Consider the following 24302-nt stretch of genomic DNA (forward strand, 5'->3'; position numbering starts at 1 on the left):
ACCAAAAGAAAGATTAGAGTCTCTTATTTTATGAGGAAATGAAGTATACTTCTATCTCTTTCCGTTTTGCAGCAATTAGCACTAGAATACAGATACGTTTCATCATTATTCAAAAATCTGTTTTAAATTGTGGGTAAATGAGCTTTTTGCAACATGGCCCTGGTTGATCTCTTATACTCTGCTGCCACCTGCTGGCCGTTTTTATAATAACTACCATTACTTCATGCATTAGTTTCAGTTCAGAGGCTGCATCAAAGCCTTCTGTATGTTATAGCATAAAAAACATATACAATGTCTAAATACGACTTTGGGAGCATGTTAATATTTAAAATATGGTAATGTCAATCACCATCAAAAGTAATTCAGTTGAGCAGCTGTCAACCTATTACTTGTCCTTTTGTTAGTTTGGAAATTTTGGGGGGAAAATGTATAAAATTAAAAATTTTGGGCTGACATTTTTTACATTGCCGTTATCTTAACTTTTGAATGAGAAAGCAGGCCAACAAACATGAAACCAAAGAACCTTTGTAGCAAATTTTATGTTGCAGCATATCTTGCCATCAACTGCATTTAAGCTATTAATTATTAATTTACTGCCATAAACTGATCTTTTGCTGCAAAATTCTAAACAAAAATGGTCATTGCAGACAAAATTGTTTCTCACATGTCACAATTGATTAAACTTGTAAACTTGATGTGAGTTGTATCTATGGGGCTTCACAAAACAGGAGTGACAAATTGCATCATTAGGACAACTAGGAACCCAGCTACGTAACAGACACAGTTTTGCTTAGGGCAATGTTTGTGTCCCCTCACAATAAATTTTATGTTGCCTCATAATGTTGCCAGTATTACCTGTGATCCACAGAGGAAGCTTGAACTGTTTTATGGTATGATAATCTTTTATGTCTCAGCGGCGCCCTCTCGAGACTAATTGACTGCTACTGCTTTCATAATGACTTGAATAATTGTGTTGTAAGTTGTGAGGTGGGGATGGAGAACCTGCTGCAGGGGGTGCGAGCCAAAGATCTGCTTCTGCGAGGGAAGGTTGGGACTTTGGCTCAGACCTGAAGCCAGCAGGCGGTCAGTCAGGCTCTGGAAGACCTCCACAGCCTCCTCTGAAGTTGAGGGGAATGCCATCATATCACTTGGTAGCAACTGCTGTTAGCATAATAACAAGTATATGTGACCAATATTTCAATAACATTTTAGAAGACTACTGTCAATTGATTTACAGGCTGCCAGTTGCGAATCACGCGATACTGCTGCCTCTTCTTTCCTTTGGCACTCTGCAACTCCAACACACACCAATCTCTGTCACACTACACAGACGAGTACATAATAGCACATTATTACCTCTGACAAGTAAGGCACAAAGATATGGTGCCTCGGAGTCACCTTATGAAAGAAGGAATACTTGGCCACATTGAAGTCATCTGGATATGCTGCAAGATCTTCATCCCATTGTGTATAAATCCTGGGAATATCCGCAGAAGAAGTGCAAAGATAAGTATTTTCATTTAAGTCATTCAGGAGTCCATTCTGAGGGAGCTTTAGTGTGATAAGGCTGGTTGTCTATAGGAGATGGCAGTGATGCACATGCAAGCTGAGAAAAGAGAACAGTCCTCACATATATGTAACCCAAGAACCATGACATTTAAATTAATTTTGCAAAAGCATATTGTTCAGAGTACTATACATGAAGTTAAATGCTTTTCCTTTGTGAAGTTCTTCCATTGTTTGCATGGTATTTCTCCTGTGTTCCAAAAATAGGCATTTAAGGTTCACTGAAGGTTGGATCTCATTTCTGTAATTGCAAAGTACTGAGCTGCCCGATGCCGCGACCGGAACTTGGAAGCCGTTCTCATGCCGCCATATTGTGGAGCAATTCAATTGTCTTAATCGAGGCACCAACATCTATGACGTTATATGGACTTGCTAAAATTGAGGAACCAATGACATATCCTTTGTGGATAAGTCTTTTCGCTCCTTGACAGTGACATATAATCAGGGCGTTTATCAGCTGGTGGAGGAGCAGGACTTTAGGGTCAAGGGTGTGCTGGAGCCCACCTGACAAAGCAAGAGGCAGGTTACACCCTGGACTGGTTGCCAGTCATTCTCAGCATTCCTTGAGTATGATTTTGAACTTATATATACATATTTTCCAGAGTCTCTGTTTTATTTTGGACAGTATTTATGACTGAAATATAGACAGGCAATTACTATGTAATGAAAGTCTGTAAAAGTCAGGACGTAATTATGTCAACTGCATTTGGCCTCATCAAGAGAACAAAAACCTTTTGATAATAATAACACATAATGCATTAGCAACATAACACCACTGTATAAATATTTTGTCACGACAAAACACTGGGCGAGCGAGGGGTGTGGAGAAGCCAACTCACTATTGGAGTTGTGAAGGATCATATTTTCTATTAATTCAACTTCAAGCACAAAGCATATATTGGATATATGTGGTGATAGTAACTTTAGACAACGAAGCAATTACAGTTTCCATGAAATTATGTCATCAAGGAACAATCCACTTAATTCCCCAAACATTTGCCCTTCCTCCATCATTTATTCTCCTCGATGGGATCTCTGGTAGAAGGTGCTAACATGTGAATAAGGGATGGGCATCTGGCGGCCCATGGGCCAAACGTGGCCCCCAACCATACTCTGAGTGCCCCCTTGATTGATTAAAAATACAGTTATATATGAGCAATGTGGTATAATGGGGTCAAATTCCTGGAAAAAAACACACCAAAATATATATATTTTTAAATAGAGAAAAAAAAAATCTGTGAATATGCGAATCTGCGGGTGGCGAAACATGAGTATGACTACAGTTTTATAATATCACTATTCACCATTAGATGACAGATATGGCTTAGTTTTGCCAGAGCCGTAGATACCGTAGATAGAGTTTGGCCAACTCCTCAGAGCTACTACGCTGTGATTGGTCAACTACTGGTCACATGACATATAGACGCCATGTTATTACCCTGCTGTTGGGTTTTCGTACTGTTTTGTAATGGGTGTTTCCACTTTTATTCCAATCATGCCTTGTTGCTCAGCATGGCGGTGCTCACAACGACCAAGCAGCGGTATTATGATGCATCGGGTTACTAGAGACCCACAGAGGAGGAAATTATAGGAAGTCAAATGAGAGGACTGGAAAGCAAATAACACTTCATTGTTGTGCAAAGTAAAGTAAAATAACCCGATTTAAAGTAGGAGGGACTGCACAATGCAGCCTTTGACCTTTTGTCAAGAATTATAATTGAAAATAAAAATATAATTGATTTTAACTCTTAAAACAAGGCCCATAATATGGAAATTAGTTATTGTAGATTTTGTGTTGTAATGTTCTAAATATTGTACATGCAGAATTGAAAGCCATTAATAAAAAATTTAAAAGACAATATGACATTTGGTTGTCAATTACACTGAAGATTTAAATTTAAATTTAGGACCATATATTCATTATGACAAACAAATTACAGAGCAACCGGTTATAATACATTTGTTGGTACCTTGAAAAACTGGCTTTATCAAGTATCTTGCTTGTTATATGATAAGCCACAGAGAGGAGATAAAGCAAATACATGTAATCAGATCTCTTATTGAACATATGTATGAACACAGTGATACATTTCCAGCATTCACAACGTTGAAAATCAAAACCCATGTACAGTAAAAATATACCATAAACTAGTAATAGCCTGTATCATACATGCAGTGTATTCATTATATTTTCAGCTTGTCGAATATATCAAAGGTTAAAAAATAAACAAGGGGAAAATATAAAAGAAACTGTACACCTAGACGGCAGACTCTCTATATACGGCTCTGAGTTTCGATTTGCGATTTGGAACATCTGGTTGTATTTTTGTTAGTTGGGAGTTAGTAAATGTTAGTTGTTTAAGTTCTGTTGTTCCTAGAACATGCGTCTCTGTTGGATCAGGAAAAGGTCTGTTTGTGTGCCTTTGGCTGAGTTTAATGACATTCATACATTCATTAATACAACAGGAAGAGCTTGTAGCCAATTCAAATTTGATGAGGCCAATGCTTGTAGCCAATTTTCTTTAATATTTCTATTTTTCTTTTAATCTGTCATTGGGATTGGGGATAATACACTGAACCAAATGTGCTTTAATCCCTTTTCTACAGCTTGTAAATATTTATTTTTGAAATGGGTTTCATTGTCAGATCAAATTTTATTTAATTTTTTCTAGGAAACCCAAGTATGTAATGATTAATCAAATGTTTTACCACAATATTTACTGTTTAAAATTTGCATGAATATGCCTCAAGCCATCCTGAAAAGGAATCCACTAATACCAGCAAATATCTGTATCCTGACACTGTTTTATCATGTCAGTGAAATCCATTAAAAAAAAATCTTACCCCAGAGCTATCACGTCCGGCCGGACCGTGAGCACCCTGGGGAGGTTTATATATATGCATACTATTATACCTTTTGCAAACACTGCAGTCCTGCAGTTAATTTTTAACAATTTGTCTCATGAAAGGATGCATCCAGGTGTGTAAATGTCTCAATGTTTCTTCCACACCTAAATGGCATATTCCATGGGCTTCAGAAATTAGATTTTTTTAATTGTTTCTGAGTTGGAATATATAATATATTTACCTTCATTCCGCCATATGCTTCATTATTGTCTCCTCTTGGACTTACTTTGTTTCTGTCACAGCTTCACAGTTTGATGACCTCCTGTGGACTTATCACATTCAGACTGTGGATTATCACATTCAGACTCACTTACAGTCAGTTGGAGTGTAGGTTGATACCCCGCAACCTTTTTGCTGTTTGATCTGCTAATTCGTTTCCATTCTTTTAATTCAACATGAACTGTCATGTGTACATATTTTCCAGTGGAGTTGATGCATACAGACAAACCTGTTGACTTCCTTCTTTCTGACAAAGATCAGCTCTGATCTTTTCAAACACATCAAGATATAATCACCAAAGCTGTAGCGGTGGACAGATGCTGTTTCAAAGAGAGGAAAAACAGAGAAATTGTGGCTTGTAGATAAGAAGCTCCAGACGGAGCTATCAGCAAGCACCAGGAACAACAGGGGGGCAACTCCAATGGAGCCAGCAACTGACGAAGACAGTCGTAAAAGACAAAAGCCTTTGAGGCAGGCGATTGTGATGTAAAAGAGATAAAAGCCTTAGCCAGGTCAATGCAATTGAAATGAGTGTGAGCTTTTGCAACTTGAGACCATGCAGAGAGAGGATTTTGGGTCAGAAGAAAAAAAAAATAGGAGTTAAAACGGCCACATTAATCTTTTTTAGGTCATAAATTACACGAAACTTTCAAATATCTTTCTTCTCAACGGGTAAAATAGGCATGTTATAATCAGAGCTGAAAATTTCACAACAGTCCTGCTTTGAGCAAACCATCAATTGTTCCTGAAATGCTAATCATCCCCACCTCTTCTACAGAGTAGTGGGGAACATATAGGTGAGACGTTACAAAGATCAACATCAGTGGGATTCATAGATCACAGTGATGTGGGGGGAAAAATCCAAAAGTAACCAGCAAAATCGCTGTTGGTTGTTTCACTTCCATGGTGCCAATCCAAAAGCTGGTGCTCTAAAACGAAAGTGGGTAAAAATTTAGTAGACTGAATCCAATAAGCATCAAATGACGGGAAATAGAGCAATTAAGATTGAAATAAACACACACACACACACACACACACACACACACACTTGTATATACACTGGGTGGGGTCACATTCACGGTTTAGGGGTAGAGTTCGCCAGTCGGCGAGCTGGCGGACTCAGTAACAGGAGTTAACTTTCACAAAGAACGCTGGGGTGACGACCGGGGCGCGGCTGCCCTCTCCGCTCCGCGGTCCGGCCCTTCTTCGGCGCCGGTGCCTGGGTGCGTGGGGGTCCCCGGGGGCTGGGGGTCGGCTTTGTTGGGGGGGGGGGTGGAGGTGCTGGGTGTGGGGGGGGGGGGGTCTGGGGGATTGGGGACCTGGAGGCGGCTGGGGCTGGGTTGGGGTGGATGGCGTGGGTGGGTGGGGGGCAGGGGGTCGTGGGGGGTGCGGGGGTTGGGGGCCGGTGGGGTGCCTGTCGGGCCTGCAGTGCCCTGTCCTGCTGCGTTGGGTCAGGGGCGCGGGCCGTGTTGGGGTGGGGGGCGCTCCTGCTCCTGGGTTTGCTCTCCGGCCGGTGGCCCTGGCGGGGCCCGGGGGTCATCCTTTGGCGCTGCTGCGGCCTGGGGGGCCCTGAGGTGTTGCGCTTGCTCTGTCCTGGCAGGGGTCGACGGCTCCCCTCTTTGGTGGAGATTTTCATGCATGCCAGATCCACCACACCAGCATCTATCGAAACTCAGACACAATCTGCTTCCTCCTCAGGTCATTGAATCGGTGGAGGCTGGTGTCTGTGGATCTCACTCGGCTTCGTCTGTCCTTCCTTCCTTTCCTCAGTCTCTCCTTCGGTCTCTTGAGGTCTCCCTGATTTTTTTTATTTTTTGGGGGGATTTGTTGGAATTTAGATGTTTCTGGGGTTGGGGAAGAATTCTGGTGGGTGGCCCGGTGGGTGGTGTCTGGTCGGTGCTGGATTTCACCTTCCTTGGTTTTCTTTGGTCCCCTCGGGTCTCCTGACGGCGGTGTTCGGTTTAGGTGAAAGGTATGGGATTTTTTTCTAATAGGTTTTTGGTGAGCTAACAAATACACGCACGCACGCACGCACACACATACTCACCCACATACAAAAAAAAAATAATATATTTATATATATATATTAAAAAAAAAGAAAAAAGATTGAAATAAATTATGCCAATCATCCTATTTTAAATTCACATTAGTTGTTTTCAATTTCCTGAAATGCCTTGCTATAGATCTCAACCCCTGATCTTTCATAGTACAGAGTGCAATGCATACAATCAGTTAACATATCATAAGATCTGAGGTTACGAACCCAAGGTGACCAGAGAGCTCAGAAGTGCTCAGCTTTGAGCCAACAACTGGAGTCAATATCCATTCTTTCCCAGTAGATGTTGGCAGTGGCGGATGTCACAGGGCATTGTTCAACAAGCGGGCACGAGCAGGTGGCACTGAATGAGTAGGTGTTATCATCCGGAAATTCCAGGATAAGTTCATCAGGGCTGCATTTTATGAGAGGAGATCTCTGCCCAAAAGATTGACTGGACAGTTATGTGCAACCACAAAACAATGCAAACGAGTCTGTGTAAAAACATTAAACAGTCACTGAGCATATGGATTCAGGGCCCCATCTTTGTGGAAACTGTGCACCAGATAGAGGCAGATACTGTTGGTTTGGCACAGGGGAATGTCATTGCTGCAGCGTGAAGTTCGTTGGCCTCTGCCTCATCACTCAGATGCTGGAGGTCGCTGTCAGTAATCGTGGGCCCGATGACACATGTTGGGCCACCCAGGGGTGCACCTTGACCAATGAATGTACCTGCTTGATACAATATGCACTCGGAAACGACAGAGGGAGATGAGATCACAGCAAGAGAGTTTACTTCCTGCTTTTTCAAAAAATTTCAACTGCACCATAGCAAGTTTTGGGAATGCCTTCAAAATGGCTGCTGGAAATACTTGCGAATGCAAAGTGGAAACCGTAGGGGCGTATCAGATTGTAATCAGTGAGGGCCAGAAAGCAGCGGGCTCCCCATCTGCTTTGGAAGTTAGCATCAGATCTGGAATGACACACTCAGAGAAAAAACAAAGGTTAAATAATTTTCTCGTCTGAGAGCCTAATTATCAGGGAGAACAAATAAAAATAATAATAATAGTCAAAAACAAAACTTTATAATAAAATATCAAACTATAAAAGCAGACATAATTGTGTAAAAAGAAAACGGATATTACCGGCTATTAACATTTGTCCCGTAACAGCTTTCTGCATACACACACTCATTTCCATAGCAGAGCAGAGCTATCAGCGTGCCTGAAAACCTGTTTTTCCACTTTCCCATTCGAAAGGCGAGTCCTCAGCGCCATTATCACAACATACTTATCTTTTACATTCACCCTCATTTGGAGACAATGAAAAAAATCCACTGTTTTTCCTTTTCTTTTTTAACAGACAACACGAGATCACAAGCCTTTTCCATTTCTCTCATAAACATCACCAAACATACAGTTGAAGACATCGAGGAGAAAAAAATAAAATAAAATAAAATATCCATTTTCGCAACACTTCTCATCCACTCTCTCTCCCCCACCCCCTTGGGGACAATCCATATGTCCCCGTATTTCTTTATCTAACAACTGTCGTTTCTTCACACATGCTAGCTCTACCTCTTTCATCAAAGATACCAAACACACAGCGGTTGATAACGACGGAAACCATCCTTCCTCACAACAAGTCCTCATCCAATCATTCAACAGCACTTTCATTCCATTTCTATCTTTTGCAGGCATAATTCCCACACATACTTCACACGCATTTTTAACCTGAGTACTCAACAACAAGTTACGACCATGGTCTGGAATAACGCGTAGGTCAAACCATTCAGTATTGCGGTCAAATTCACCCTCCATTTCTATATTATTTACTTACTCCCTTATTTATTATTATATTCAGTTCTTATTAATATTCATTAAGTCAGTGACGTCTCACTTGTGGTCTCACAGTTCAATAGGTTATATTTATTCAACAACATTGCTCATTTCCCCTCCAAGAAATAAAATAATAATAATAATAATAACACAAAATGCCTCAGGAATGCAAGGACTTATGATCCCTAAAATTCCAAAAACGCGGAACGAGAGAGGAACGGGATAGCCATGTGGTTCCGTCGAACAAATATATCTGGATCTCCCGATTCCTTCACAGCGGCCGAAGCTTTAACTTCTATATCCAGAGGTGCTGGACAAATCCCAAACGACAGCACCCGATCCACAATTTAGTATCATAAATGTTGGAAAAGTCCCAAACTGCAACATCCGATCCACAATTTAGTATCATAGGTGCTTGCTAATTTTCAATCAAAAGCACCCGATCCACAATTTAGTTACATAGATGTTTGCCACAGTTCAATCATAAACATCCGATCCATAATTTAATAATAAACCACTGCTTCAATCTGTACTCACATTTAGCTCTCATAGCTTCTTCATTCAGCTGCGCGCGATCCAACGTGTCGTCACTTCCGTAAACAAAGACACAAAACCATCGTGTATAGTTCAATGTCGTAGTAAAAATCAACACCAAGGACTCCGTGTCCCAGAGATTCCGTAACGGAACGAAACAAACTCGTAGTTTAAACACTACTAATACCTGTTCACTCAGATCTCATGTACAATTTAGCCAAAATGTAGTCGACGAAAACCGGTCGCAGAGTCCACAACAGACAGGAATTCACTACTACGAAGATTAATATCTTCTTACCGTAAAATTAATTTTGGCGCCAGAAGTCCTGTCTGTCGAACAAACCCTTTAACGGGCAACGTCGAACGTCGGGAGTCAACATTTGTTGGAAAACGATCCTTTAAGTTTTCCGCGTGTTCGTAAAGTTGTTTTCAGAATCAGAGTTGAGATCGGTGAACATTTCCTTCGAAGGATTTATTTATTCAGAAATTTCTGAACAGAGAGCACATGTGTGGCCAAACGCCATTATCTCCCCATGCGTCTGTCCCGCTCCTCCCACTTGCAGCCACCATTATAATTCCAGCGTCCCAAAAAGCCCCTCCCCTTCCTCTTCCTGCTTTGCTGCCCCCAAGCCCACTCCCCTTTCTCTGCCCTCTGAGTCACAAGACAATAACAAATGGTCAATTGCTATGTAAACATTGCCCGGCCACGACCCCCCCCCCCCCCCCCCCCCGCAGCTGATCAACCAGGCGGAAACACAGTTTGCCAGACATCCTGGCACTTTTTGTAGACATCATAAAACTTTACAAAGGAACTGATTATAACACTGCGCACGTCCTGCGGCCGCCACCAGTTCCCGTTCCGGCGGCGCACGTCCTGCGGCCGCCACCAGTTCCCGTTCCGGCGGCGCACGTCCTGCGGCCGCCACCAGTTCCCGTTCCGGCGGCGCACGTCCTGCGGCCGCCACCAGTTCCCGTTCCGGCGGCGCACGTCCTGCGGCCGCCACCAGTTCCCGTTCCGGCGCCGCACGTCCTGCGGTCGCCACCAGTTCCCATTTCGGTGGCGCACGTCATACTGCTGCAGACCCTGGCCTCTTCGCCTGTGCTGCTGCAGCCCCTGGCCCCACTGCCATGTTTGACTTTGTTTGGGACATCTGCGATCTGTCCCTTGAGGGGAGGGGGCTGTTATGATTTGTGTATATCATGCTTAGGTTTGTTGTTTTGGCTTTGTGTCCTGTCTTGCTTGTTAGGTTTTGTTTGCACCTGTACTCTTCATCCAATCATCTCCCCCAGCCTCCTGTGTCTTGTCCAGGTGACTCTCGTCTCGTCAGTTGGCTTGTATTTAGTTTCGTTCAGTCTTGGTTGGATCATTGTCGCTGTCACCACTCTTGTGTTTTGTTGTTACTTTGATTTTTGGTCTTTTCATAACTTTGTTAGTTTTGTTTATTTAGAATTTTACCCAGTTCCCCTGTTAGTGTTTTTGTTAAATTGTGTTCAGTATTACATGAAACCCTGCCGTGGTTCTCCTGCATTTGGGTCCTCCACCCCCTCGTGACACCGCCAGCGTTTAAGATGCCCATTCCTGATTTAAATGGAGGAGTCCGGTAGGTTGCAAATAAACAAAAGAGATTTGGCCACAATTGTGGTTTGGTGAGAATGGTTGTCCATATGTGCCCTGTGATTGGTTAGCTAGGGTGTACACCGCCACTCTCCTAAAAAGCTGAGATAGACTTCAGCTTACCTGCGACCTAAGCGATGACAAGTGATTCTGAAAATGCATAGATTCCTATCCAATAGTGAACAAAAAAACTGGCGTTTGGGTGTTAAAACAAGCATATTTTCTTCATCACTGTGTAATATTTGAAACCGAAGAACATTTAATCAACAGTGAATATACATGCCTCTTCACAATTGCTTTCAACTCAAAAGGGTTATGGCTTCAAAGCTGGCTTAGATGACTGGTGGGAAAGCGGGTGAAGAGAACCAGGGAATGGCCCAACGAGGCTACAGGTTGATTGTACCGTGTTACTGGTCTCTACCTTATTCAATCCTGATAATCCAACACTTTGCCGTGCGAGGCATGATACACACCTACACAGTGTCTTTTCAACCTTATGTGGAGGGGAGGCTTCATCCTTGCAAGGCTTGATAACGGCTCCGCTCTGCAAATAGAAAAGCAGTCAGACACCCACCCACATGTAGTCATATGACACAACAATGTCATCTGCTCTGTAGCAGTCTGGACACTGAGGGAATCCCCACCCACGACAATGTACTTACAAAGAAAAGTGGCAGAATGCACAGACACATACACCTGATGTGCAAACTCACATTCTTTTTGCGGCTCGAGTTTGCTGCTAGAAACCTTTGCGTGACCTCGAGCCGTCTGTGTCGAGCTGAGTGAGCCTGATGCAGACGCTTTATCAACAGGCCCATACATTAGCCAAGAGAGAGCACAACTCTTTGATTCGTGTCGGCGCCACGAGCATTTGAAGGCCGTGATCGACAAGAGCCAAGAGTCGCTTGGCTGGAACTGGGTGTGTGTTGGATCTGATTCAATCTGTCTGCACTGTGTAAACAGAGGAGAGTGCGCATGCTGCATTGGCTGTTTTTCCATTAGTCCTCACGTCTGCACCTCATATTTATGGCACTCTATCTGCACCGCTCGTGGGCATATATCAAGGTGGGATTTGTGCAAGCAAAACCTAAATCTTTTACAGATTTCCCCCCTCCTACACGCACATACCATATATTCAATCCTGTGGCTGCCTTTCTCCTGTTGATTCCAAACTAGGGCTGGGAGATATTTGTCTCAAAAGGAAAACCCAATTATTATTTTTTATCCTGATTCCCAAATGTAATCGATTTTCTCCCCCGTATTCAATACGTAGATTAATTCAAAGACATTATTCAAACTTGAAGAAAGTGGCCTTTTTAACACAACCCTTAATACATTTTCATAAAACATTTTAAATGTTCAAAATAAATATTCTTTCTGGTATTAATATGCAACAACAAAACAGTCACTATACATAATATGAAAAGCACCTGCTTCTAACCAAAATTCCCAGAACCTTTGATCCTGAAAATGTAATCAAAATCTTGCATGCAATATACAGGTACTAAGTAAATGTTGCCTTGTTTTAATAAACAAGGAAAGCCTGTGTACAACATGAAGCTTTAGGCACGCTCAGCTAAATGTTGCAAACGCTGGAAAAAAAACCCCTCTCTGATGGGGCACATGGAAATATAGCGGTAATTTTAGTCTATATTATTTAGCCCTGTGACCTTCGTAAGGATAATCGGTTCAGATAATGGATGGATGGATGTTTATTTCATGCTGCTGTAACATTTGTTGAACTTCCAGACCCTCTTAATGTAAAGTTACACCACCGGAAGCAGTCGTGTAAAAAGTAATATGCTGGGACTTAACTAATAAAATATACATCAGGTTATACTAAAGAGAACACCAATGAATGTATAGCTCATGGATAAGCCATTGGACAGAATGTAGGAAAACAAAAAATCAATATAACCTCCCAGAAATGTACTGTATATACAGGGTGTCCCCCCAAAATTATACACACAAATAATGGTCAATAAAGTGTTTATTAGAATTAGTTTTATTTTTAACATAAAATAATTTACAAACATCCTTCTTTTGTTTTGCCACCACATGTTCTCAAACTGATGTCTGTTCTGGTCCAGACACTGCCGACAACACGAAGCGATGGAATAGCACACATCATGAAACAACCCTCCATGTTGACCAGACCTCACACCAATAGAGGAGGATAGCTAAAAGACAAATGGTCTATTTCACAAAGCAGGTTTGGTGAGAACTCTGGGTCAAGAAACTCTGAAATATGGGAAACTCTGCCTTTTCCGTTTCAGAAAGGGATGTAATTAAAACCAGAGGAAAAGAGGTAACTCTAGCCTGTTTCTTAAAAAGCTCTCGGTCAGATACCGTAGTAATATGTTCCATGAACCACACTTGGTCGGTTGCAGATTTTTCACAATGAACCTCGAGGTTTTCTCTGTCCCCGCCTCCTTTCTGCCACATTTCCTCATTCATAAAGTCCGCTGCGGCGAGTTTGTGTGTAAATACGCCTATACTGTAATTTATAGCGTAAAGTCCACTTTTGTCACAAACATGGCATGTCCTTTTGACAATGACCCTATTGATGAAGGTGCCTTATTATTGCGCAGGGAATTAAATATTTGTCGTGAGATTGTTATCAGGCCGCGCATAGATTTGCTGGCATTTCCGGACAGTTATCTTTTTAAGCGGTACCGTTTCACATCACAGTCCATCACCTACATACACAACTTAATCCGTCCTTACATTTGCAACATTACCGGCGCCGTAGTCATGCGCTCACATTACAGCATATATTGTTTGTTGCGCTCAATTGCGCTTTCAATTTTTATGACACCATTGTAGTAGGGCATATTGACAAAATAATTGTAGATCTGCAACGCCCTCGTTTAGAAGTTTGATTTGAGGTATGACTCAGTTGTGTTGCAACATTTACCACATCTTTTACCTTGTTATTTGGCTGCACAATAAATGTTACCTTCATCATTGAATGGACTTTGTTTAGTTGAGCAGTGAGGAGGAATGTGAGAGGACACTCCAAGGGAGGACGTGTCCATTTTATAGTCCTCCACAGGCAGGAGGGTGCCTCTCTGCAGACAACTGTGCACATAATCTAGTCCCACCACCGGCGTTTGGAATTTACAGATGCTGCGCAGCCTGTTCGAGCTAAGGTGTGACACGTTGCTGACCACAACAAAGGAGCACTGCAAATGAGGCAAATAGCTGACGTTAGGAATGGTGCTTTTGCTTTATATATGGAAAATAATGTGTTACTCTGGATTAGCTGTGTGAAGCCAGACATTTTTCAGAATGATTGCCCTAGTTTTCTATGAATTTCTGTTTGCAGTAATCACCACCTACAGTTGTGCTTAAAAATGTAACATACCCTCGGAGTAAGCAAACATTCAAGCACAACTGTAAATGTACAAAAGCTATAATGTTGCTGAATGACATAAAAATGCTATGAATCGACACCAAAATTCACATGCACATCTTTACTCTTCAACCTCTGAAAATAACAAAACAATTGCCTCAGTATTTTGGATTGTATGGACATAAGCCTTTTTCTTACTATACTGTGTACAGTTTACAAGCACAACTGTATTTGTATGAATATAATAACATATTTTTAAATTCATGTAAACAGTATCAAGAAAACAGTTAAGATAGTGATACAAAAAATACCTAAGAAGAGATATTAAAATAATCGTTTCATGGTTTTCTAAATCGATATCAGGCTAATTTTTTTTAAACCCAACCCTAATAAAAATATGTGTCATACAATAAATCTGGCAATAAAGAGCAAAATAAAACATTGAGGTTGAGGTATGCTCTTCCAAGCAGCGTCTTTTTAAAGGGACTGCAACATGAAAAATCTAACTTTTTGGAGCTTTTATCCATGTTAAAATGCTAATGCCTCACCAAAAACATGACCAGTTGTGTTTTCCTCCATTCGCCCCTGTATGAGAAATTCTAGGTTATTCTGCTCTCCAAACACCAGCCCCTCCCAACCTGAGGAAATGAGCTGTTGGCACGGTTTGACGTCATTGCCTGTGGCTCCACCCCCGCACCGACTCTGCGGACTAAACGCAAGTCCACTTTCTCTGAGACCTCAATGAAATGACGATTGGCTGTCTTAAAATCCATTGGCTGACACTGGTGTAAACTACAAGTAAAACATTTGCGCTGATAAATTTAAATTAATGGATGGTGTAGTGGATAGTGAGCTTGCCCCATTAGCTCTTCCACGATTTATTGCGGCAAGGACCCGTTTTGTTTCAAATGTTTATTCAAGAATTGATGGCTTGCGTGACCAAACAGAAATTTAGCAGCCCGTGAAATTTAGAGTCTATTAAAAAAAATCGTCTTAAAACTTATCTGTATGTTTCGTGGGCGTAATGCGAAGCAGCCGGCTCGGACGACGTCATGAGAGGGGCGCGGCAGCCACAGGGGGAGAGGCGGGGTTTTACTGAACCGAGCATGCATCACACAACTGTCTCGGGGTTTGAGGGCCTGGGGGGCGGCTGGGGCTGGGTTGTGGTGGGTGGCGGGGGGAGCGGGGGCTGTGGGCCGGTGGGGTGCCTGGCGGGCCTGCCATGCCCCGTCCTGCTGCGTTGGGTTGGGGGCGCGGGCCGTGTTTTGGTGGGGCACGCTCCTGGCTCTTGGGTTTGCTCTCCGGCCGGTGGCCCCTGCGGGGCCCGGGGGTTGTCCCTTGGCGCTGCCGTGGCCTGGGGGGCCCTGGGGGGTTGTGCTTGCTCTGTCCTGACCGGGGTCGATGGCTCCCCTCTTTGGTGGAGGTTTTCATGCATGCCAGATCCACCACACCAGCATCTATTGAAATTCAAACACAATCTGCTTCGTTGAATCGGTGGAGGCCGATGTCTGTGGATCTCACTCTGCATCATCTGTCCTTCCTTTCCTCAGTCTCTCCTTTGGTCTCTTGAGGTCTCCCTAATTTGTTGGAATTTAGATGTTTCTGGGGTTGGTGAAAGATTTTGGTTAGTAACCCGGTGGGTAGTAGGTAATGTCTGGTCGGTGCTGGATTTCACTTTCCTTTCTTTTCTTTGATCCTTCCTCGGGTCTCTTTTTTTAATTTTATTATTATTTATTTATTAATTTTTTGTCTCCTGACAACCTCACGACTAGCTGGATTCTGAAGTATACGGTATGGGATTTTTAATAGGTTTTAGGTGAACTAATGAGTACAAACTCACACACACGCACACATGCACACACACACGCCCACCCACACACGCACACGCACACACACACCCACACACATACACACACGCACATACAAAATAAAAAAATAAAATAAAAAAGAGAGCAATGATGATGACATGTCAAATCGGTAAAATTACCGAATGAACAATACTGAGCTCTGAAAAATAAAAAAATTAATAAAAAAAGATGATGATGACGATTATGATTTTTGCAACTATTATGCCTGCAACACACTCCCAAAAATCTGAGACAGGAGCAAAAAAAAATGTAAATGGGGAAGGAATACACAAAAACACTGGCTGTTCAGTGGTCAGCACCACTCCGATGTCTCTTAGAATAAAAAAAAAAAGGGGGGGGGGAAGATCAATAAGGTCACATGAATAGAAGGCTGCTTTAAACATCTGAAATTAATACTTACCAAGGAGCCTGTGCTGAGAAGAGTTGTAGAATATCAGTGGACATTAAGGGTGTTTTAGTGTTACAGTTGCATGAGATGGAAACCTGCTGTCCATGCATCCCGAGCTTTAGCATCAGATGAGACAAGATATGTTCAAATTGCTCTACTAGCCAGCATCTACGAATTTGAAGGATTTAATCAGTATGTACCGCTCTATGGTGTTAAACTGGAAACGGATCATAGGCCTCTAAGTCTAAGACACTCAACTGGGGATACAATGGATAACGTTATGTATGTAAAAAAGATGTAAATATAATACACACAAGGAAAATACATTATATTTGATGTAGACACTTGCAGTTGATAAAAGTGAAAGAGAAGACTAAACAAAAAATGCTGAAATGCAGGCTCATATGGACATCATAGTGTCATCCCTTTCTGTCTCTGAAGAGAGAACATACACCATCGGAAAAGAGATCAGTAAAAGAGAGAACAGTGAAAGAGACAATACTAAGAGGATGGCATGAAAAAAGACAAACATGTCTGGCTGCAATACAGGAATATTGAATGTGTACAACAAAACTGACTGCTGTGGATGGCATCATATTCAGAGTGAACAAGTCTGTCATCATACCCCCTGCAACGAGCAAGGAAATGTCATAAAACATACACAAACATCATTTAGGAGAAGAAAAATACAAACCTGGGGTGGGGGTGTGGGGGGGGGGTAGTCAAGTATTGGCCACAAATGAACACAGGCATCACCCATACTACAGCCTCTTGTGAAATGTTTTATGAAGACTGTATTTAGAGACACATAGTCCAAAAAGAACTGTTTTCAGATAATACATCACAGTGTTCAAGCTTCAAGTTTGAAGAATTTGCTAAAAAGTGGAATTTTCACCACAACTCAAAGTAGCCCAGGTTTTACTGCTAAATGTATTATGTTATCCAGCCAGTATATTACTGTAAAACGCAATGGCCCATGGGAGCCCAAACATTAATTGCAAAGAGAAAAATACTTTTGGGGCCAGGCACCAATGAGCAACGTCAACTCGACATCTGCCACCTGCATATAATCTGCCATTGAGTAAGTCACATTCACGTACGTAGAATACCTAACTATTAATGTTATAATAGCTAGCAATAATTTGTATGTTATCAGCCCTTTTAATTTGGATTTTTTAAATTATATTCTTTACTGATTTTGAATATAGACATAACATGAGTGTGGCTGGTTTTATTTCATTCACTTTTTAAAAGTGAATTAAACCGTTCGTTCCGTTCCGTCTTCAATTCCGCTTAACCGGGGTCGGGTCGCGGGGGCAGCAGCTTTAGCAGGGAAGCCCAGACTTCCTCTCCCCAGCCACTTCAACCAGCTCCTCCGACGGGATCCCAAGGCGTTCCCAAGCCAGCCGTGAGACGTAGTCTCTCCAGCGTGTCCTGGGTCGTCCCCGGGGCCTCCCGCCGGTAGGACATGCCCGGAACACCTCCCCAGGGAGGCGCCCAGAAGGCATCCGAACCAGATGCCCGAGCCACCTCAACTGGTTCCTCTCAACGTGGAGGAGTAGCGGCTCGACGCTGAGTCCCTCCCGAATGACCGAGCTTCTCACCCTATCTCTAAGGGAGAGCCCGGCTACCCTGCGGAGGAAACTCATTTCGGCCGCTTGTATCCGGGATCTTGTTCTTTCGGTCACGACCCACAGCTCGTGACCATAGGTGAGGGCAGGAACGTAGATCGACCGGTAAATCGAGAGCTTTGCCTTTCGGCTCAGCTCCTTCTTCACCACAACGGACCGATACAGCGTCCGCATCACTGCAGACGCTGCACCGATCCGTCTGTCGATCTCCCGCTCTAACCTACCCTCACTCGTGAACAAGATCCCAAGATACTTGAACTGCTCCACTTGGGGCAGGATCTCATCCCCGACCCGCAGAGGGCACTCCACCCTTTTCCGACTGAGGACCATGGTCTCGGATTTGGAGGTGCTGATCCTCATCCCAACCGCTTCACACTCGGCTGCGAACCGCTCCAGCGAGAGCTGGAGATCACGGCTTGAAGAAGCCAACAGCACCACATCATCTGCAAAAAGCAGAGATGCAATGTTGAGGCCACCAAACCGGACCCCCTCAACACTCCGGCTGCGCCTAGAAATTCTGTCCATAAAAGTTACGAACAGAATCGGTGACAAAGGGCAACCTTGGCGGAGTCCAACCCTCACAGGAAACAAATTCGACTTACTGCCGGCAATGCGGACCAAACTCTGACATCGGTCGTACAGGGACTGAATAGCCCGTATCAGGGGGCCCGGTACCCCATACTCCCGAAGCACCCCCCACAGGACTCCCCGAGGGACACGGTCAAACGCCTTCTCCAAGTCCACAAAGCACATGTGGACTGGTTGGGCGAACTCCCACGCACCCTCAAGGATCCTGCTGAGGGTGTAGAGCTGGTCCACTGTTCCACGGCCGGGACGAAAACCACACTGCTCCTTCTGAATCCGAGATTCAACTTCCCGACGGATCCTCCTCTCCAGCACCCCCGAATAGACCTTACCTGGGAGGCTGAGGAGTGTGATCCCTCTAAAGTTGGAACACACCCTCCGGTCCCCCTTCTTAAAAAGAGGAACCACCACCCCGGTCTGCCAATCCAGAGGCACTGTCCCTGATGTCCACGCGATGTTGTAGAGACGTGTCAACCACGACAGCCCCACTACATCCAGAGCCTTTAGGAACTCCGGGCGAACCTCATCCACCCCCGAGGCCCTGCCACCGAGAAGCTTTCCAACCACTTTAGTGACTTCGACCCCAGAGATAGGTTGGCCCACCTCAGAGTCCGCAGACCCTGCTTCCTCAAAGGAAGGCGTGTTGGTGGAATTGAGGAGGTCTTCGAAGTATTCTTCCCACCGATTCACGACGTCCCAAGTTGAGGTCAACAGCACCCCATCTCCACTATACTCAGTGTTAATGGCGCACTGCTTTCCTCTCCTGAGACGCCGGATGAAGGACCAGAATTTCCTCGAAGCCGTCCGGAAGTCGTTCTCCATGGCCTCACCGAACTCCTCCCATGTCCGAGTTTTTGCCTCAGCGACCACCGAAGCCGCATTCCGCCAGGTGGTGATCAGTTGACAGCTCCGCCCCTCTCTTAACCCGAGTGTCCAACACATACGGCCGCAAATCCAATGACACGACTACAAATTCGATCATCGAACTGCGGCCTAGGGTGTCCTGGTGCCAAGTGCACATATGGACACCCTTCGTCGTTATGGTCAGTCCGTGATGAGCACAGAAGTCCAACAACAAAACACCGCTCGGGTTTTGATCGGTGGGGGGCCGTTCCTCCCAATCATGCCCCTCCAGGTCTCACTGTCATTACCCACGTGAGCGTTGAAGTCCCCCAGCAGAACGAGGGAGTCCCCGGGGGGAGCGCTCTCCAGCACACCCTCCAAGGACTCCAGAAAGGGTGGGTACGCTGAGCTGCTGTTCGGTGCATAAGCACAAACAACAGTCAGGACCCGTCCCCCCACCCGTAGGCGGAGGGAGGCTACCCTCTCGTTCCCCGGGGTAAACCCCAACGCACAGGCGCCTAGCCGGGGGGCAATGAGTATGCCCACACCTGCTCTGCGCCTCTCACCGTGGGCAACTCCAGAGTGGAAGAGGGTCCAGCCCCTCTCGAGAGGATTGGTACCAGAACCCAAGCCGTGTGTGGAGGTGAGTCCGACTATATCTAGTCTGAACTTCTCAGCCTCGCACATCAGCTCGGGCTCCTTCCCTGTCAGAGAGGTGACATTCCATGTCCCCAGAACTAGCTTCAGTAGCCGAGGGTCGGACCGCCAAGGCCCCCGCCTTTGGCTGCCACCCAACTCACTGCGCACCTGACCCCTTTGGCCCCTTCCACCGGTGGTGAGCCCATGGGAAGGGGGACCCACGTTGCCTTTTCGGGCTGTGCCCGGCCGGGCCCCATGGGTGTAGGCCCGGCCACCAGACGCTCGCCTTCGAGCCCCACCTCCAGGGGAATTAAACCTCAGGGGGAAATTGTTCCCCGACAGCTTGGTGAGGAGTCACGTTCGTCACCTGCTGTAGGCAGTAGCGTGGAGTGGGCATGTAACCCTTGTCTATGTATGTCAATGCCAAGCCTCATAGCCAACCTGAAGTGTGTTACATTAGCTGCATTTCATGTAAATGCCCTTTTTATAAGTAACCGCACATAAAGCTCCGCTCTAATTTCACTTGTCCAAACTTATAACTTACTTTTAAGCCTGTGGCATGCGCTACCAAAAGTATACCATACCGTGCCATACCACTTTATTTATATACTGTAGTATGTTTAATACAACAAAGTCCTAACGGTGCAATTTTTGCGCTGTAGTTTCTTTTTGACCAGTACACATTCTATGAACATTTTTGTATCCATATCTTCTCAAACAAACTTATCATCTCACAATATACTGTACATCATTAATCATGCTCAAAGATCCATCCATCCATTTTCTTAACCTGTTATTATGTACATTATAAATTAAACTGACTTTGTTACTTTCTGTAGCGTTTGCCATTAAGTGTAAATACTGTAAATACTTACGGGCTGATGACCAGTCCTATATGAGCCAAGCCTCTCACCCAAGTCAACTACAATAGACTCACTTTCACTTATGACCATGAACTGGTTCAGCGGTAGAAAATTGATAGGTTTTAGGTGAACTCACACGCACGCACACACGCACATACACACCCACATCCAAAATAAAAATGAATAAAAAAAATATATTAAAAAATGTATATAAAAAATATATATATAAAAAAAGAGAGCAATGATGATGACATGTCAAATCGGTAAAATTACCGAATGAACTGAGCTCTCCGGAAAAAAAAAGAAAAAGGAAAAAAGAAAAAAAGAAAATTGATTGGTGCTGTGGGTCTAATGTTTCCCTTACCTTCACGGCCACATGAGGTGAAACCGCAAAACCTTTAGACGTTGTTATTTTGCTGCCATTGGATGTGAAGGTGGCAGATTTGATTGTCAAGCTGACAACCTACAAGAATGTCAATCAATCATCTTTATGGCGGTAAACTGACGCCAACTGAGAACCATTAAGAGCAGGTGCTATTTTTCACAATGCCGCTCCATTTAAATCTATTTTTGAACAAAGTGACATGCACTGTTAGCATTTCTGTTTTGTAACTTAGCACTATTAGTTTTGCAAAAGCTGATTTTTTAAGCTTTTTGTCAGATCTCATCAGATTGTCTACCTAATCATGTGTTAGGAGCGCCAAACATAATGTTATTTAGAACAGGGATTCTGTATTCTCCAGGTGGTGCGAGACATTGAGTAAAATGGCGGTTGAACTTCATAATTATTCAAATGTTGGAAGCAGTGTGTGGCTTCAAATGTTTGTGAAAGCAGTATCGTATCGTATTGTATTATAATGTCAGTGGATTGTAACTGTGGATTGTGTACTTAATTGGAGTGAATCCCGTCATGTTACATCATGAGGAGAATAATTTTGTTCTCCACTGGACATTTTTAGGCCACAATAATAGTACAAAAGAATCACTTTTGTCCTGTATTGGGTGTTTTCAGACCACAAAAAAAGTACTTTAAAAAAACACGCCACTTATAACTAATTTTACAGTATTCAATTAGGCATTGTGTTTAAAGAATAAAAGTGCAAATATTTCTGGCATTTTATTCCCTTTTTTTTTTTAAACAGATTAATGCTGCATTCAAGGATGGTCGGAAGTCGGATATATCTGAATTGTTTTTTTCCCAGGTGTTCCCAGGCCAGCCGAGAGACATACTCTCTCCAGTGTGCCCTGGGTCGTCGCCGGGGTCTCCCGCCAGTGGGACATGCCTGGAACACCTCTCCAGGGAGGCGTCCAGGAGACATCCGAACCAGATGCCCGAGCCACCTCAACTGGCTCCTCTCAACGTGGAGGAGCAGCCGCTCTACTCCGAGTCCCGGGGTTTCCCGCCAGTGGGAAATGCCCGGAGCACCTCTCTCTTTCCGAGTTTTTCCCCACGTGTATTTGTCTCCCCCTGGCTGTTGTAATGTATTATTTTGTATTGTTTGTTCAATAAAACATAAAAAAAAAGTGGAATTTCGACTTCCGACCAGCCTTGAATGCAGCATTAGTAGGTGCGGAAACGACAGCCGTCTTCGTTCATTTGAATGGGAGTTTGTTGACGTAATGGGCAAGAAAGTCTTCTGTTATCAAATACTGTGCCAATTTTGATCAGAGTAATCATCATCACGTCAGGTTTCATGTCAATCCATGTGGGAAGTGGGGCAGCGGGGGGTGGCCTATTCTAATGTGGGGTAAGCGTTTTGAGCACTACAGCAATATAGTTAGCCTGGCAAGTAAGTCGGCTGGATGTTTACCGTCCAGGTTAGGGACCGTCCACAACTTAGATTTCCAGGGTGGCCATTGTCAATGTTGACTTGACTGTAAACTTGAGCTTCTGTAACATGCAAGTTGCAGACGGCCACTAATTTCTACGCGCTAAATACGTCCTCCTTATCAAGCCACACTTTCATCTTCACTTTCGGCTGGACACAAATCTGTGGCGAGTTCCCCGTGGCTGTACTGCTTTTGAAAAAGTGGCTCTTTGCTATATGGCCTAATTCCCCCTTTGATGTACGCCGTTGTATCGCGGATTCAACTGTATTGTTGCATTGTAACTATAGAGTGAATTGTATTGTATCATATCTGTTGTATAGTAATTACAAAGAATGGTGCTCTAATATTAGTGAATTGTACATAATTGGAATTGATTGTGATTGGAGTGAATCATGTCATATTGCATCATTACTGGAGTAATTTATATTGTACTCCATTGAAAGTAGCTTTATACATCTTGAATGTATAAGGGGCTCACCATCTTACACAAATTTTGAAGGTGGTGCATGGAAAGCCTGCTTTAGGAGATTTGATGTTAATTTGTGTCCTATAACAGCAGACATCATCTATTGTATAGTAGATAGTAGTACTGGATAGATTAAAAATAAATGAAGAAATGCTGCACTGCACAGTATTTTACTGGCTTCTTTGTAAAAGACAAAGCCTCTGATGTGGCTATTTAGTGGGATCTCTGTTTCTTTCACATATAATGAGAGCTCCTTCTTATATTCTGGTGACCTTATCTAGCTCCATGAGAGGGTTGATGCATTAGAAAGAGTTCTCAGATTGATTTAAATTCATTCCCAGCGTCTCCGACTTTGAACAGCCGTCAGAAATGTTGAAAGGTTTGTCAGGCATTTTGAATATTTGGTATATAAACGAGAAGGTCACCCTGCACAATGCATTTTATACTTCAATTGAGACCAATGTGGGTTTTGTATACTGTATATATGAAACACACTGGCTTGTTGTCATACTTCTACCAAATAATGTGAAGCTCATCATAACAAAATTGTCACCAAGTTAGCCAGAACCAGGGTCTTATGCATGCATAGATGATGGGGGAGGCCGAAAATTAAGGTGGCACCACGCGTACACATCAAGAGCAAGCATTTACATTATATTTAAACATACGCTGTTTCCAATCCGTCCACTCCATTTCTCCGCATATTTTCTGCTGGTCATCCGTGGGTATTGGGTGCACGCTAGCTTGTTGTTATACCACTGTCCAGGGGCGTGCATAGAGCTTTGGAGGGGCAGATGTTCAAAGTAAAAAAAAAAGAAGGGGGGCACTGTCCACTCTCCACTTGATTGGGGTTTGAACTTCGAACCCATGCCATCGAGCCGCTGTGCGTGGGGCTTGAAGGGTGAATGAAAAATTGATAAAGAGTGTGTGTTTGTATGTGTGCATATATGTGCGTGCATGCATGTGAAAAAAAACATTGTAAAATTCTCAATTAAAATAATGGCTTTACAGTACAATAAATCGCATATGATGAAACTGTTACTTGTCTGCAATGTAATGCCAATCATCATCAAAAACTTTTGTTTTAACATTTGTGTATGACAAATCAATTATGAACAAA

The 24302-nt window shown here is 43.6% G+C and overlaps 1 protein-coding gene across 1 annotated transcript in view; it reads right to left on the reverse strand.

The window, feature by feature from the left end:
• Window positions 1–1140, reverse strand: part of parp4 (poly (ADP-ribose) polymerase family, member 4) — a 30526-nt gene extending 29386 nt beyond the window's left edge. The window contains exon 1 of the mRNA XM_086091232.1: window positions 1003–1140. Within this exon, the coding sequence (XP_085947358.1) occupies window positions 1003–1140 (138 nt within the window). The remainder of the gene's footprint in view (window positions 1–1002) is intronic.
• Between the last annotated feature and the right edge of the window lie 23162 nt (window positions 1141–24302).

The sequence above is a fragment of the Leptonotus elevatus genome, chromosome 12, assembly GCF_054856555.1.
Source record: "Leptonotus elevatus isolate MCC_2025b chromosome 12, RoL_Lele_1.0, whole genome shotgun sequence".
NCBI lineage: Eukaryota > Metazoa > Chordata > Actinopteri > Syngnathiformes > Syngnathidae > Leptonotus > Leptonotus elevatus.